Source organism: Chionomys nivalis, chromosome 7 (genome assembly GCF_950005125.1).
Source record: "Chionomys nivalis chromosome 7, mChiNiv1.1, whole genome shotgun sequence".
Taxonomy (NCBI): domain Eukaryota; kingdom Metazoa; phylum Chordata; class Mammalia; order Rodentia; family Cricetidae; genus Chionomys; species Chionomys nivalis.
In genome coordinates this window covers 43,275,724-43,292,664 of record NC_080092.1, presented here as the reverse complement: position 1 = coordinate 43,292,664, position 16,941 = coordinate 43,275,724, and the positions used below count along the sequence as shown (strand labels likewise).

Here is a 16,941-nt window from a genome sequence, read left to right as displayed (position 1 = left end):
GCATCTTGTCTGTTCTCTTGTAGTTTTTGTTTCCGTAAACTGGACCTTCTTTTGTACTCAGCTCAGTTTTCAGGATGTTTGTTGAAGTATACCAAGTCCCAAGCTTTGTCCTGCCATGTAAAGACCATGGGACACACAGTTAATAAATGGTTTCTGTCCTTGGCAGGATAGAGATAGCTGGTAACAGTGCTGTGTGACCCAGGCTTTGGTGAGGGCCTGTGAGGTCACAGCATGAGGTGAGCATCTTAGGTGGTTGCCACCAAGAGCACAGTGTTCTGTAGAAGAAGAGTGTCCTATGTCAGAAGGCATCGGAGTCCTGCAGTGGGAATGAATCCAGACACAGGTTTGTGCATTGTGATATGGGCAGCTGGTAAGAAAAGAAGGTGAAAAGGCAGGAGTGCTTGTTTTTGGTCCGATGGTGGAGAGATCTGACACTTAAAAAAGGAATCCCACACTAGCTCAGAACTAAGGAATAGACAGGCACTTCTTAAAGGGTAAAAACTTACAAATCAGGATTCTCTGCTTGAACGATGAAGGAAGATGTGATCCAAAACAAAACCGAACCCAAGAAATGGGGCCCAGCAGGCACAGAGAGAGAGGGGTTGCCACATCCCGGTAAATAGTCTGTCAGGCCACGCCCCAGTAGGCGGGTAGTTACTAGTTGTAAATCATTCTGTAGCACCTCCCCTCTTTATTTAAATAAGAGAGTTCTAAACCCACTACAAAATTATATACAATAAGAACAGATACCTTTTTAAACTAGCTTAAGTCTTTTTTAAATAACTTGGCCAAGTCATGAGAGGAAAGTAACTACATTTATCTAGTCTTTAAACCCATTGAAGATCCAAGAAGGGAAATAATGTTACCTGAATAATTAGGAAGTGCAATCAAACAACTTCCAAAACATGCAATAAATTACAGAGACAACTGGCCTCCTGGGCAATCACCCAAAGTCACGTTTACAACATTGAAGCAACCAACTTTGATTAAGGCCTAGAATAACTGACAGATTATTTTTAAAGGCAAGAAAATTTTCAAAACCGTCTTACCCTGTCTTGGCAAGATTTGACAGTCCTGCTTATCCATTTTCGGATACTATGTATTTTGTCAGTGGTTGAGGTATGGGTAGTTCTTGCCCAAAGACCGGTTTAGCCAAGAAGAAAACAAGCTCCCAGTGGAGTGTCTTTGGTGCTCAACATTCTCTCAGGAATAGAGTGGTGCTGCCAGGAGCGATTGTGTCTCACTGCCCCTGTCGGTGTGCTTGTCATTCTCACAGGGCCCTTCCTGATGTACATTTGCATTGTGTGTAGTTTCTGGCCATTGCGAATTTAATTTTTCTACTAATGTTTAAATATTGTTGAGAGTTAAAACAATTCTGAACATAGGTGCTGCTCACAGATGTCTGAGGACTGAACCCTTGACGTTCCTCTGTGTGCTTGTTCACTCTCTTCATAATAGTATTTCATGAACTTTATTTCTGAGTTTTGCTTATTGGTAAATGTGAGAGAAATTTTAGTCACATTTGAAACGTGAACATGACAGATTTGGTTTACTCTAGGTGACATTCTGGCACATGCAGTTTATTGGACTGGAGGAATACACAGCCCCCCCCCTCCCCCAAAACCCAGAAAGGTTGTTCCTCTACCCAGGGTCACAGAGCTTTCTGGAAAGTTGTAGAGCCTGGTAAGTTCCAGAAAGTGCATCTTTCCAGTTGTTGATAAAATCTTAGCTATTCACTTCCTTTCTCCACTGACATTGTTTAACCTAAGTGAGGTCACATTATATATAGTTACACACAGGCACAAACAATTTTCCAGCTTGTGCTGTGTATGTGCCCAGCTACTATTAGAAATCAACTCACGTGATACTCATGGACCCTGTGTGGCTGTGCTACTACCTCAGCAGCTTTGTGTCCTGCGAAGGAGCTTTTGGAAAATGATGTGACTGGGTGGTGCTTTTTCAAGACAGGGTTTCTCTGTAGTTTTGGAGCCTGTCCTTGAACTAGCTCTTGTAGACCAGTGCTGGGATTAAAGGCGTGCGCCACCACCGCCTGGCTTCAACGCCAGCTCTTGAGGGGCAGAGGCAGACAGACCTCTGTGAGTTCAGGGCCAGTCTGGTCTACGGGTGAGTTCCAGAACAGGTGCCAGAAGTTTCACAGAGAAACCCTGTCTTGAAAAAAACAAACAAAAAAGATAAAAAGAAAGAAAAGTTTCTTTAGAACCTTTCCCCAGCTATCTGACCCAGTCAGGTGCTTTGCTTCTTATACCTTTGAACTGACTCCAGAGCAGGCATGTGGCACATAGGGCTTTATTGCTTAGCCTCTGCTAAAACCCAAGTGTAGAGCTACTCTCAGTCCCGGGGTACTCATAATTATTAAAGCCTCTTCCCACAGCATGGAGCTGCTCTCTGCATGAAAGGAATGCTATTCTGAAAGCCACCATTTGTAGTGGTTCCGTTATTACCAGCTCTTTCCAAACAGCACTGGGGACTGCTGAGCCAAGTGGCCTTGGGAGGAAATGCTAAGAGCCCAGAGGAGGGAAGTTGGAGCCTGCCAGGTCAGCGGGGGCACTTCCTCCGCTGTTCTAGACACACAAAGCTGCCACCTGGTCTGAAGAGGCCTCACAGCCTGGCAATTCAGAAGTCCTTGGCTGACTTGTCCCCCTTACTGTCTACCCACCCATCCAAGCCAAGGCCAGAACTAAGCCTAACTTCCGCCTGGCAGTAGCAGGTGTGCTCTGGCTTCTTGATGACCCCTGTATGACTGTGACTGCCGGCTGTACACATGAATATTCATCTAGCCACTGAACTCCCGTGAATGGATCTACAGAGGAAGCGGAAACTGCTGTCTTTCTGAACTTGGTTCTATTCTCCTTTCTTACTCATTTGAGCTTTAAATGAGCCTTTATTTATGGGTGTGTGACATGGCAGGATCTACTGATGCCAGGCCCAGATGGTATAGAAGGGCCTTGTAATGGCCTCACTGCCCTAACTATCCCCAGAGGAGCCCTAGCCTCCCTGAGGGCAGCTGGGCTAGCTCCATATCTGTTTTCCTGTGGAACAAGGGTTAAGGGGTAAGTGGGGCCCTGAAATTGCACAGCGATTGAAGCAATCTGTACCGACTACAGGACTGCCTACTTGTGTCTATGGTGCCTACTCCTTTGGCACTAAATTCAGCCCTTGAGCTTGCAGAGTCCCAGATACATATACCTAGGACCCCGGTATCCCTTGCAGAATGGAAACTCAACTGCTCATTTGGGCTCAGCAGTCTGTCCCTAATGGTCTATGTTATCTGGAATTGGCAAGGGTTTGAGCTGGGCATGCTTTTCATTCCCTGCCCAGAACTCTGAGTTTGATTACTTTGTCTCTGCTGGCTGTGCATGTTCATGCTGGTGGCTCAGGAGAGCATAGCAGTGTTTTAGGGTTGCAAAACCCAGGATGTCCAGGCTGGTGCAGGGGTAGCCAGGGAAAGCTTGGCTTAGATGTGAGGTGTAGGCAGCCTGACCCTGCACACACCTAATGGTCTTTGTATTGTGCCTTACTCTGCCTGAGAAACTCCTTCTCTTCCAAAGATTTATTTCATTTTTGTTTGTGTATGCTACAAGTGTAGGGGTTCTGATAGAAGCCAGAAGAAAGCATTGGCTCCCCTAGAGTTGGAAGTACAGGTTGTTGTGAGCCACCTGATGTGGGTTCTGGGAGCTAAACTCTGTCATCTGAAAGAACATCAAGCATCCCTAACCACTGAGCTAGCACTCTGGCCCCACTCTTGTTTCTTCTTAAAGACATAGCTTGGATGTCTCTATCAGAAGCGTGGTGTTGTTCTCAGTACCCCCTCTTGCCCCCTGTTCTGGCTCTTGACTGCCTATTGTCATCAAGTTGGTACAATGACTTGTTTCTCCTTACAGACAGGAACCATCCTGGGCCTTGACTGGAGGAATGCTGAGCGAATTGTTAGGATAGAGGAATGCACTATGCAGGACGCCTTGGCTGTGTGCCCAAGCTAGGTGGCTCTTGTATGAGAGGGGCTTGGACAGGGCTCTGAGTGCATCAGGAGCTCAGATTTGCATGCATCCTGGCTTGCTATTTGTCTCACAAGGGACCTATTAGATGTCTGTACTGGATCTTCCCCAGAATCTGTGTGCTTAGGGAGATAGTGTGACAAAGTTCCCCAGGGCCTTTCTAGAGATAGGTGGACAGCCATGGTCACATACCCTGCCTCCCAAGTGCCCCACTGAGTTCAAGCCCTTGGGATGCTCCTTGTGTGGACTCAGTGCAGCAATGAGAGTGGCTCTTCATGGCTGTACTTGTAGCCCTTGGTCTTCTTGTTCCCTCTAGTCTTGGATTAGCCACAGTGTCAGGATGGTCGATAATGGGAAGCAGCTCCAGCCCTGCCTGTGGAGACAGAGCACATGCACTTACCCAGAGGCATTCACCTCATTTATAAACAAGGCCAGTGTATGAGCGCCTGGTAATGGACTTCCAGCAGGTTTGGTGGGGAGCTATATGCTGGGATGGTATTAAAGCGACGGGATGGGAACTGTGCGGTATTGTCTGAGGCGGTTAGGATTTGAATTAGCAGGTAGCTTCAGAAAGTGAGAACCTGATGGCTGCCTTTATGCCGGTGTGACCTGCTGGCTCAAGAAGTGTCATAATCATACTCAGACCTGTTTTGATGATATGTTTCTACCTGTGGCCTACCTCCATTGCCAGGAGCTCAAGACTCAGAGGCTCCCTAGAAGGCTCACTGCGTGTTCTGTCCCACAGTCTGGATATGAATAAGCTCACTCTGAAGCTCCCGCATGACTTACTTAGCCCATGAGGATTCTCCCTGATGGTCAGGCGGTATCTGACTAAGGGAGTGGGTGAGGGGAAAACTTCCATGGATCATTAAGGTTTTCTTTGTGGGAGAAAAGGGCAGTGGGGGTTGGAAATGATAGGGTGTGTCTCCGTATTTAGGCAGATAGAGCAGCAGTCTCTGAGAGGCTCAGATGCTCAGCATGGTCAGGGACTACAGGACCATGAGGTCTCCTCGGCCTATGTCCCTCAGTTGCAGCTAGCTGAGAGGTGTGGGCCTTGCAATGAGCATTCCTTATATGGTCCTGTAAGCAGGGAGGGAACAGGAAAGCTTGTTATGTCCCTAGGGCTTCCATGACATTAGTCCTGGGATTTCTGTGTCACACCACAGCTTTTCTGGCTTTCTTCCCAGCCTTCTCCCCAGCAAACCATTTTTACCATGTCGCTCTCCAGTCAGGACAGAGCCATAACCTAATCTTGGGGAAGCAAAGTAAGGGCTTAGTCCCTGCAGTGTGAGTCCAACTGAGGCCAGGTTCACAATCCTGGCAAAGCATCATACAGGCAGAAGAGGACCTGGAAGTGTAGCTCCAGACCCATAGAGAAAGGACAGAGGTTTTGGAAGCCTGATGATTCTGGGGCAGCAGCAACAAAAGTGGAAACGTCCAAGTAGGAGTTGGCAGGCCATAAGGACAGGAAAAATGTCATTCGGGAGTGCTTTTTGGGGGTGGGTTTGGTTTTGAAGCATGGTTTTCTCTGTGTAGTCTTGACAGTCCTGGACTCACAGAGATCCATCCGCATGCCTCTGCCTCCTGAGTGTTGGAATTAAAGGCGTGCCACCACCGACTAGCTTAGAAGTGTTTCTTGATAATGGGTGTCAGCTCACAGCTTTTGGGTATATCACTGCAGCAAGCCTGGGGAGAAGTAAAGGCTACATTCACTCCTACCTCTCCATCCTGGGGCACTATACTAGCCAGATAGCCTAGTCAGACCAGAAGTTAGAGAGCCATGAAGATAGTGCCTCTAATATCATAGTAGGCCCTAAGTTTATCAAACCCTTTATTTTAGACCTTTGCAGACATAAAGCCATGTGGTAGAAAGACCAATGGTGGGGTCATCTTTAATACCTGTGGAATAGACTACCTCACAGGAGTGGTGGGATAGACCTGAGGAGAAGGGCACAAGGGGGCTTGGTAAATGGTCTAAAAGAAGGTAAATGGAGGATTCCAGAGTGACTAGGGCATAGAACAGGAAGGGCAGAAGACAGGTTCAGTGGGGCCTGAGACAGAAGGCGGGAAGTTTCTCTGTGTCTGAGGAGCCTAGGAATCAATGTGGCCAGGCTAGGCATGGAGGCTGTGTGGATGTCTGTAGCTTACATTTCTTTGGGGCTTATGAAGAGTTCATGTCTGAAGATGATGACCAAGAGAAAGTCAGTGTTGAGGTCTAGGAAGCAGGAGGATTGCTAGCGCACCTTGTCCAGGTAGCCCGTGTGAGCAAAGGAAGACTGTGTCCAGGCAAGGAGCTGGACAGTGACGGTGATGAGCACAGTGGAACAAGCTTCAGTGAGCGTGCAGAAATCCTTGTTAGACCTAAACATCATCGCTAGAAAGTTTCCTGAGGATAATTGTGGAAACAAGATGTTTGAAATTCAGAAGCAACTCCCAAATCCACAAAAGTCTAGAAATTTATATTCAGTGGAGTACACTTCAAACGGGGAGGGGAAGGGCTACATCTTGTGGCAGAGCATGGTGAGAACTGCCAGGGTTTTATAGGTAAATTCTAATAGCACTCAAAAACAGTTCTTTTTATCCAGAGTCCTTCAAAGAACAGAAAATAAGAATTTCTACTCAGTTTCCAGAGACTGAGGTAACCTTGACACCAAATCAGAGAGTACAGTGTGGGTTCAACTATTTTAGGCCAGGGCCACTTATGAATATGGATGTATTAGAAAGAAATGTAAACCAGCAAAGTGTTTTAAAGGATAGAGTATGTTATGGAAATTCCTCGGTGAGAACCAACTCCTTAGAAGCTGGCCCTACTAAAGTGTAAAGCAAATGTACAATTATTTCTATAGAAGCAGAGATGGCTTTTCTTCTAAGTATTTTTTGCAGTCTTAGAATAATGGGGAAATGCCTTATAACGCTTGTGGCTTCTAAATGGAGGCAGTCTGGGGCTGGGGAAATAGATGCCTTGGTAAAGTATCTGCTGGTCAGTTTTGGGACAAGCCTCCCACACATGCTTACTTAAAGCCAGGCATAGTGGTTCATGTCTGTAACCCAGCCTCAGCGGAGCAGGGAGGTAGAGGTCCTCCTTGGAGCTGTCTCAGTGAGAGACCCTGTCTCAAAAATAAGGTGAAGAGCAATTGAAGAAGAAAGCAGATGTCAGACTCAAATAAATAAGCAAGCAAACAGCTTTAAATGGAGGGATGCCTCTAAGCTAACTAAATACTTAGATGTCAGAAATTTGTTTTTGTGAGGTCAGGTGCAAGACAAGATGCCAGTAACCTGTCCCACTACATTGTGAGTGGTTCTAGCCAGTGCCATGGGGTGACAGAAAAATGCTGAAGACATTAACATTTTACAGATACTTAAAACTTTTACAGATAAATTGGATTAAGAATTAATAGAACCATCAGAATCAGTTTTTTCCTTTCATTTTTTCTTTCTCTTTCTTTTTGTTCTTTTGAGGCATGGTCTCTCCCTACATAGCTCTGATTTTCCTACAACTCATTATATAGCTCCTTGAACTCACAGAGATTCGTCTGCCTTTCATGTGTTGGGATTAAAGATGTGTATCAATGTGCTAGCTAAGAATCAATACTTTCAATGCCTTCTATTTACTACAATTTAGGATTCAACAAGATTGCTAGATACAGGCATAGTATACAAAGTTTAAAAAGGAAAAACATTCCCAGCATTGATACTAAATTCCTTAGTGTAAATCACACAGTGTTATGTAAATTCTAAATAAAAATGATTGAATTTTCATTTTGATTTGGAAAACTCCCTATTACTGTGATGATTCTTCCCAAATTAATTAGGAATTCAATGCAGGTTTGGTCAGAGTTCCACCACACTTTGTTTTTGTTTGCTTTGGGACAGGGGTTTGTTATATCCCAGGTTGGCTTCAAACTTGTGGTCTTCCTGCCTCTACCCAGCTCTGAGAGTTGAAGAATGTGTACACAGATTCCTGGATATCTCTCTCTCTCTCTCTCTCTCTCTCTCTCTCTCTCTCTCTCTCTCTCTCTCTCTCTCTCTCAACATAACTAAATAATTTATGATCAGTATGGAAAAGCAAGAGCCAGGGACAGCCAGACTCATACTGGGATTTGCCATACCGCTTAGGAAGAATCATCATTCTCAGTACTTAGAGTAGAAACTAGAGGATCAGAAATTATAGGCCAATCAGGGTGGTGGTGCACGCCTTTAATCCCACCACTTGGGAGGCAGAGGCAGAGTTCCAGGCTAGCCTGGTCTTCAGGGGTGAATTCCAGGGCAGCCAGAGCTACACCAAGAAACCCTATCTCTATACCACCCCCCCCCCCCAAAAAAAAAAAAACAGTCTTGTTGGCATGGTGTAGCACCCTCTGGGTAGCTGCCTCAGTTGTCAGGGCACAGACTTGTATGCCACTGTATGTTCTGTCCTCACCTCATTTGTCTAGAACTTTCTGAAGTTACTTGTGAGTTTTTATTTTTTTCTGGGTTGAGGAAGTTTATTTGGCCTACAGTTCGAGGTTACAGTTTATTATTGCAATGTGTACCATTTTTGCGTATATGCCTGAGGAGGCAAGAGGATGTCAAATTCTCTGGAATTGGATTTATAGACTAATGGGAGCATGCTGTTGTGAGTGCTGGGAACCAAACCCTGGTTCTCAGCAAAAGCAGTGGAAACTCCTTAACACTCTCTATCTGCTGTTTGAATTTTGACTCTGACTTCTGCAGGTACTAAGCCAGCCGCCTCTGTGGACCCATGGGGAGTGCCTACCACAGTCAGCACACAGTCTGTCCCTAAGAACCCAGACCCCTGGGCAGCCTCACAGCAGCCTGCCTCCAGTGCTGGGAAAACAGCAGATGCCTGGGGACCTGCCAAGCCTGGCTCTGCCTCAGGTGATCACTTTGCTCAGCCTGGAATCTGCAGCTCCACCACTTCTCCCTCCCCCTGGTACACTGGCAGTAGCTAGCTGACTGACCATTTCTGTTCCCACTGGGCCCCAAACAAGGACTCTGGCCTTCTCCTTGGGCTGCAGGCTGGTCTTGCATCTCCCTTGGGATACTTCCCACAGACTTTATCCCAGTGTCCAGGACCTACCACACCCTGGCCCTTATTACATTTGTCATAGGATGGTGGAGTGGAAGCAGTGGTAGGTACTCATATTCCCTGATCCCACCTGTTGCTTCCCAGTCCAAGTGACTGATGGCTTGACCCCGAGTTTACACTGTGATTTGGGGTGGGTTCTTGGGAGGAGCCGCTATGGCCTGTGTTGACTCACTATCCCCATGCAAATTGGGTACCTGTTGTGCTGGGGAGTGGAAAGAGATTCCCTCAATCACCAGCTTATATGTCCCCTCAGGGTCCTTTGAACTCTTCAATAATTTCAATGGTACAGCTAAAGATGACTTTTCTGAATTTGACAACCTTCGAACTTCAAAAAAGCCAGGTATGTTAAAGATGGTTTCTATATAGCATTTTGTGCATTTGACCACGTGGCTGATTTGAGAAGGAACAAGCTTTTTAACTTTGTGTGTGTGTGTGTGTGTGTGTCTGTCTGTCTGTCTGTCTGTCTCTGTCTGTCTGTTTTTGGGAGGTGGTTCTTTTTCTGTCATCTCAGTATGAGCTTCCAGCAAATTCTGCTCTTTCTGCCCCCTGTCTGCTGTTGCAATGCTGGGTTTATAGACGTGAGCCCTCATCTGGCTTTTTTATGTGGATTCTTAGGATTGAACTCAGAGCTTCAGGCTTATGCAGCAAATGCTTTTACCTGTGGAGATATCTCACCAGCTCTATAGTTTGCTTGCACTTTATTTTCAAGAATTCAGAAAGGAAGAAAATGATTATAAACAAGTGTGTTTGTGCTTTGCCATCAGCCTTTTTTTTTTTGGATTTTTCGAGACAGGGTTTCTCTGTAGCTTTTGGTTCCTGTCCTGGAACTAGCTCTTGTAGACCAGGCTGGCCTCGAACTCACAGAGATCCGCCTGCCTCTGCCTCCCCGAGTGCTGGAATTAAAGGCTAAAGGCGTGCGCTACCACCGCCCGGCAGCCTTATTTTTTTTTTGAGGATTGTACTATGAATACTTGTATGAATCTTGCTTTTCCACTTACCATTTTTAAGGTACACTTATTTATTTGTTTGTTTGTTTGTTTAGTAGTTTTTGTGTGTGTACACACTGTTTACAGTAGTACACCTGTGGGGGTGAGAAGATAGCTTGCTTTATCCTTGTCTTGCAGCTGAATCAGGGGCCTCAGTACCACCCCAGGACAGCAGAACCACAAGTCCTGACCTCTTTGAGTCTCAACCCCTGACTTCTGCCTCCAGCAAGCCTAGCAGTGCCCGGAAAACACCTGAGTCCTTCCTGGGCCCTAATGCAGCCCTGGTGAACCTGGACTCCCTGGTGACCAAACCTGCACCACCAGTCCAGTCCCTCAATCCGTTTCTGGCACCAGGTAAGCATGTGCTGGGCTTCATCAACTGCTGTACTGTCTAAGATTGGCCTCTGCCTTTTTTTCCCTCTCAGGGACTGATGACCTGTGGCTGGGAAGGGTTGGAGCCCTCAGGAACTTCACACTGCTGTTTGTTTCTAGGCCTGGTGGGGTGGGTGTAGATGCTACTGTTGAAAGAGGGGTAAGTTAGGGAGTGAATCGACCTCTTCCTGTAGGAGAGCACTATGAAGAAGCTGTCTGAAAACTGCATCTGCAGGGATACTCTTATTAGTGCTAGCTTTAGATCTAGCGGAAGCTGGTTGCTGTGCTGTGGCTATCCCTTGTATAGGAAAAGCAGCACCTTAGCGATTTAGCATGTGCTACTACTCCTCAAGGCGGAAGGGCTTTTGCCATAGTGCCTAGCACAGCATTCTGCACAGCATGTTCCAGGTTCTGCACTGCCAGAGGACAGACCCAGCCACTTGACCCAGTACTTGTGGTTCCCATGGCCTGGCCCTGGGCTCCGATCTCTAACCTTCTAGCCCATTTCTACCCTCTTCAGTTCCCATGTGCATTACACTCTCAGCTATATGGAGCTAAATAACAATCCTCAAGGTTTTAGCAGTCCCCTCCTTACCTCCAGGCTACGACATTTCCCACTCAACCCTGCTTGTACATCCCCTCATCTGAACTCTTCATCTAGCATGTCCTCCTACCCTTGCTCTGCATAGCCTTCACCTCTTCGACCTCCCAAGAGGAGAAATGGGTCTCCAATAGTGTCAACGTTGACCTTGCCCTATGTCTCGGGGATTAGAGAATTTTAGTTCTCTGTCCCTACAGCTCCCAGCAGAGGAGTGTGATCTCTAGAAGTTGAGGTTTGGGGCCTCTGGGCAGATACAGGATCTGTGGAATTTCTAGGTTGCACCCCACCTTTAGGGTCCTAATGGATGAAGGCATGGTATCTAGAGAAAAGTTGCCCTGTGGGTGGAGCTGAACAGGACCAGAGCCCTCAGGTCATCTGGCCCGTTCCTGTTCCAGAGACTCTTGTCCCCGGTGCGGTGGACCTTGCCTACAAACCTATGATGGCCATGGCCAAATGGAGGAATTTTTGTAGAAGTATTGGACTCAGGTCATTCCGGGCTATATGGGTAGACCTGACTCTGCCACTCCTGAGCAAGGGCTGCAGATCACCCTTGTCTTTTGTGACCCTGGTAGAAGTACACCCGTTAGAGGACGGCAACTTTCTCTTGTGATGGTGACTCGTGCTGCCCCTTCATGAGCAGGCCATGTTGGTGAGTGGAGCTTAACAAGCTCAGAGACTTACTGACAGCAGTGTCATGTGTCCTGGAAAGACCCACCAGGTATTTCACTGACAGAAGAGCCTTTTGGTTGAGGGAAGTTTAGAGAAGCTGGGTAAGACTCAGTAGCAGGCCCTTCTCAGGCCTTCATGGTGCCAAAGTGTACATCCCAGGATGCTGCATGGCCTTTCTCAGGCACCTGTAGTCACAACTGGCAGACAGAATGAGGGAGCTGGGCAGCTGACCACAGCCTGGGTACTCACCCTTCAGAGGAACTAGAATACTCAAGCCTGTGTGCTCTTGGCTCTGCCTTGTTTACTCTGTGGCCCTGGACACGTCCCATACTCCTCACAGCTATAGTCTTCTTGGCCTCAGCAGTCTGGAGATGTTTGCCAATGCTGATGTCTCCCCTCCAGTTCAGTGTTGAAGTGCCGTGTGTGTGTGTGTGTGTGTGTGTGTGTGTGTGTGTGTGAGAGAGAGAGAGAGAGAGAGAGAGAGAGAGAGAGAGAGAGAGAGAAAGAGAGAGAGAGACACAGAAACAGAGAGAGATAGAGACAGAGACAGAGAGACCGACCTGTCCTGAGGGGATAGTGCCTTCCAGTGACTCACTTGTGTTCTCCTTGCTCTTTTATCAGGTGCTGCCACCCCAACCCCTGTCAACCCCTTCCAGGTCAACCAGCCCCAGCCGTTGACACTGAATCAGCTTCGGGGGAGCCCTGTCCTTGGGAGCAGTGCATCCTTTGGGTCTGGTCCAGGGATGGAACCTGTGGCTCCTGTGACCTCAGTAGCCCCACACTCAACATTGGGGGCCAGTGGCTCTTCGTTAACACCACTAGGCCCTACAGCAATGAACATGGTAGGCAGTGTGGGCATTCCCCCATCAGCAACTCAGGCCACGGGCACAACCAACCCTTTCCTTCTCTAGTGCCCAGGCTGGTATTTGCCTGAGTGAACACCCAGAGTGCCGAGCCCAAGGAGGTCAAGTGGGAACTCACTCTGATTTGTGTAATGGTCGAGAATGTGGTGGTAGGGGTGTTAGAGCTTCAGGTCCAGCTTCCTGGTGAAAGGGTGGTTATTATAGTCCAGACTTTCAGGCTGGAGTACGGGTGGGATGGCCTCCCTGTCCTAGCTGGGCCCCTGTCTGTGTCTCTTCCTAAGTGCTCAGCTCTGACTGTGCTCCACTGAGGTCTTGAACAAAGAGGTGTTATCAGTGTTGCCCAAGATTCTGGGATGCTGTCTAGCCCAGGACTTGGGACAGTTACATTGTGTGCCCCACCCCAGCACACCTCAGGGTGTGGACAAGGTGAAGCTCTGGCCCCACTCCCCACTGACTGTTGGAAAGTGGTTCTGCATATTTTACTTTTCCTTAGACTCGTGGGAGTCTGAGATAAACACTAGTGTGGGGCTTTAAGCTGACCAGAGCACAGCCCTGCCCCGTGGCTCTGTGCTTGTGCACGTTTGCACATTTTGTTGAGTACAGTTTCCTATTTCAGTTTGCAGAATTATCTAATAGTCTTTTTTTGGCTAATATTTTTATAATGTGGTTCTTATTTAACTGTCTAGTTTTGATAGAATTGACCAAGTCTGGCTGAATTAAGGTCTTGGCACGTATTATTTTAGTGGTCTAATTTCTCTTATTTATGGTTTTAACTGTAAGAAAACTTTAAAAGAAGAGATATTTGGATGACAAAAATATGCCTTATGGAAAACTAAGCAAATTCTTTATAGGAAAAAAATTGAGAATTTGATTACACAGAAAGAATTTTATTAAAACAAAACAAAAACTTCCAACCATAACAAAAACCTGCAGCCTCCAGTTGCCTTTTTCCTTTTTTCAGCTCTTTTGATGAATTACCAAATCAGTTGATCCTTCAGCCTTTTGCCTAGATCCTGAGAGGCTTTTTTGCTACTAGTATATTGACATCTTAATGTTAAAGGAAAAACAAACACGCATGATTGTGACTTGCCAGTTTTTATCGACTACTTCCTTTCTTTGTACCTGGCGCACAGGGATTGCCAGGAACTTCCGTTTACTGCACACCAGAAGTGTGGCTGGGGCCCCATCGTCATGCTCAGGTTAATGAGACTGTGTGAAAATGGGGGGGCTGTGCACTTCTGGGCTCATAGGTCACCCGAGTTAGGACAGGGACTGACTCTGATGTGTGCTGCCAGCTCCACTCAGACTGTTGACCAGGAAGTGATCATACCTTATGTTGGAGATGAAAAAGAATGTTCACATGGCGTCCATTTTTAACAGACGCGCACTGATACTATATTCTCTGCCGACCTCCTGTTTCCTCACTCACTTACTGCTAAGGAAAGTATTAAATCCTGAATTAGAGACCACAGACTTGCTTTTCCTCAGAGAAAGGATTGCTCCTTCTTGGTCCTGGCAGTTTGTGTGGCTGGCCTTTCTGCCCTGTCTCACTATATGAAGTTCTTACTTCAAGGACACCCAACCCCATGCCAGCCCCTCTGCATCCAGGGAAAGTTTTGGTCCTCAGCATCTATATGGTTGACTGAGTGGTTCCTGCTTGAGGAGGACTGCACTCAAGCCCCTCCTGAGTCTGAGAGCCCACATGCTGCTCCTAGGCCCCGCAGACCAAGGTCCCTTCCTAATTACACGCTCCTCCCAGGGCTAGAGGCCTACGGGTGGGCTTGGGCTCTGCTGTTGAGGAAGACTGAAGACTGGGCTCCTGCTTGGGACAGGGGGACAGGGCAGTGTTTCAGATGGCACTTCCTTCGGATTGGATATGCCAGGTCCAGATCTGCCTGCTGAGGGCCGGTGATTCTGCTGCAGAAGATGAGAGTCCTTCTGACTGAGGCCCCACCCCAATAGCCACTCGGTTCCCTCCTCCCACAGGATATCCAGCGCATGTCCCTGTTACCCACTGCACTGATCATGAAGCCACTGGCCACTGCCATGTGTGTTGCACACGTGCCACCATGCCCTTCCTGACGGACACCCTAGGGAAGATATCCAGCTGTTCCTCAGACCCAGGGCTGGTGGTTGGTTTTGGATTCGTGTTGACTGTTGATACTTATTTACTGTATAAATATAATTTATCATTTGTATCATGATGTGGTTTCTGGCTGTGTCCTTTTCCTATCTTGTCTTTACCCATCGAATGTGACAAGATGGCAGAACTGGCTAGGGACGCAGCTTGGGCTGCAGTCAGGCCACCACCCTTACCTAGTGCCTGAGCCTCAGGTCGGCTATTGGTGGACATTGCTATGGCCTGTCCGAAGGCTGCGCTGGGCAAACATTGGCCCAAGTCCATTGCCCAGGTGGCTTTCAGTTCTGAGGCCAGCTCTCCGTGTGCTTCAGTGGTTTCCCAGTCACTCCTGTTGAAACACCATGACCAAAAAGCAACTCGGGGCTTGAAAGGGCTTATTTGGTTTATGCTTCCATATTAAATTAAATAAATAAATAAAAAGGAAAGGAAAGGACGTGATTATTCATAACTAGGTATGGTGGAGGAGAAAGTTTATTATAGATATGTGGGGGAGCATGGGCAGAGGCAGGGACATCTAGGAGAGTCCAGAGTGGACATGACCAGGGAAGGAATGGGAGAGAGAGGATCTAGTCAGGAGGCCAAAGGTACAAGAGGAGGAGGGTAACCACAATGTCTGGATTATTTGGACAAGAGCCTCTGGGGGAAAGGCAGCCCACCCCTGGGCTGGAGACTTCAGGGTAGAAGGTGGGGTATTCTATAGTCCACACCCTGTAACTGATAGAGACTGAGGGATGCTGGGAGAACCTGGCAGCCAGGTCTGCTTTGATATGTTAAATAGGCACCTCCACCTTTTCTCCTGGGTTTGAAACTAAGCACACATCGCTTACTGTTGATCAGGCCCACCCCCACCGCCAGGGTCTCTTTTTGTAGCCCTGGCCATCCTGCAACTCTGTAGACCAAATTGACCTCAAAGCAGACCTGCCTGCTTCTGCCTTCCAGGTGTTGGGCCCAGCGTTCACAATTCATTATTAAAGGGAGTCCCAGTAGGAACCAGGAGGCAGGAGCTACTGCAGAGGTCATAGAGGAGCATTGTTTACCGGCTCACTTAGCCTGCTGGCTTACAGAGCCCAGGACTAGGAACCCAAGGATGGTACCGCCCATAGTGAGCTGGGCCCTCCCTCATCTGTCACTAATTAAGAAAATGTCCTACAGCCCTGCCCACAGCCTGAACTTATGAAGACACTCCCCACCCCACCCCCGTTGAGGCCTCCTCACAAGTCTCATGTCAGATCGACACAAAACCAGCCAGCATGCTTTATTTCACATCTCTCCAGAAATGCTGTGTCATAGGAGCTTCCATCTGCCAGTGTCCCGCATAGTAGGAAACAGGCTTGGTTATTGTTAGAGCTGGTCCTGTTTTACCTCTCAGAACAAGAGGTTGTGTAGGCCCTTTGTGTGTTCGGCCAAGAATCTAGGGTTTATGGGGCCAGAGTCTTCTCCATTAAGTCAGGCTTCCTGCACAGGGTGAGGGACGCTGCTGTTAATGAGTAGTGTGGGAGGAGCTGAAGACAGCACTAGGGCCCCAGGAGGCCATCCAGCACAGGAGGGGCCTAGAATGGCCCCTCTTCTGAGCAGCTAGGAGCCAGCTTTCTGCTGCCAGCTGGGACTTGTTCTGGGTCCTGCGGTGGTACACTGGCTGGTTTCCCGTCAACTTAGACACAAGCTTGAGAGTCACTGGGAGAGCAGGGAGCTTCAACTGAGAAAATGCCTCCATAGGACTGGGCGTTAGGTAGGCCTGTAGGGGCATTTTTTTGTTTGCTAATCGGGTGAGGGCCACCTTTGGGTAGTGCCATCCCTGTCCCTGGGCTGGTGGTCCTGGGTGCTATAATAAAGCAGGCTGAGCAAGCCAGTAAGCAGTACCCCTCTATGACTTTTGCTCCCAGGTTCCTGCCCAGACTTCTTTCAGTGATGGACTGTGATATAGAATTCTAAGCTTTGTTTTTGTCAGTTCCATGGACACATACTGCTTCTCACCCCACAGCCACCCCCACCTCTGAAACAGGGCTTCTCTGTGTGACAGCCCTGAGAGTCCTGAACTCAGTCTGTAGACCAGGCTGACCTTGAATTCAAATCTGCCTCTGCCTCTTAAGTGCTGGCATTAAAGGTGAGTGCATCACAGCCAGCTTTTCATTTGTTCTTTGCTACATGACTAGGATTTTATGGTTTGATTTTCAGTTTTTTGAGTTTAGAGTTCTCTTACTAAAT

The 16,941-nt window shown here is 47.7% G+C and overlaps 1 protein-coding gene across 6 annotated transcripts in view; it reads left to right on the top strand.

The window, feature by feature from the left end:
- Epn2 (epsin 2) overlaps positions 1-14,800 on the top strand; it is a 65,008-nt gene extending 50,208 nt beyond the window's left edge. For all 6 annotated transcript variants that reach the window (XM_057774318.1, XM_057774317.1, XM_057774316.1 and 3 more), the window contains 4 exons: positions 8,730-8,894; positions 9,359-9,445; positions 10,230-10,445; positions 12,355-14,800. In XM_057774318.1, the coding sequence (XP_057630301.1) occupies positions 8,730-8,894; positions 9,359-9,445; positions 10,230-10,445; positions 12,355-12,644 (758 nt within the window). In that variant the 3' untranslated portion in view covers positions 12,645-14,800. The remainder of the gene's footprint in view (positions 1-8,729; positions 8,895-9,358; positions 9,446-10,229; positions 10,446-12,354) is intronic.
- The last annotated feature ends 2,141 nt before the right edge of the window (positions 14,801-16,941 follow it).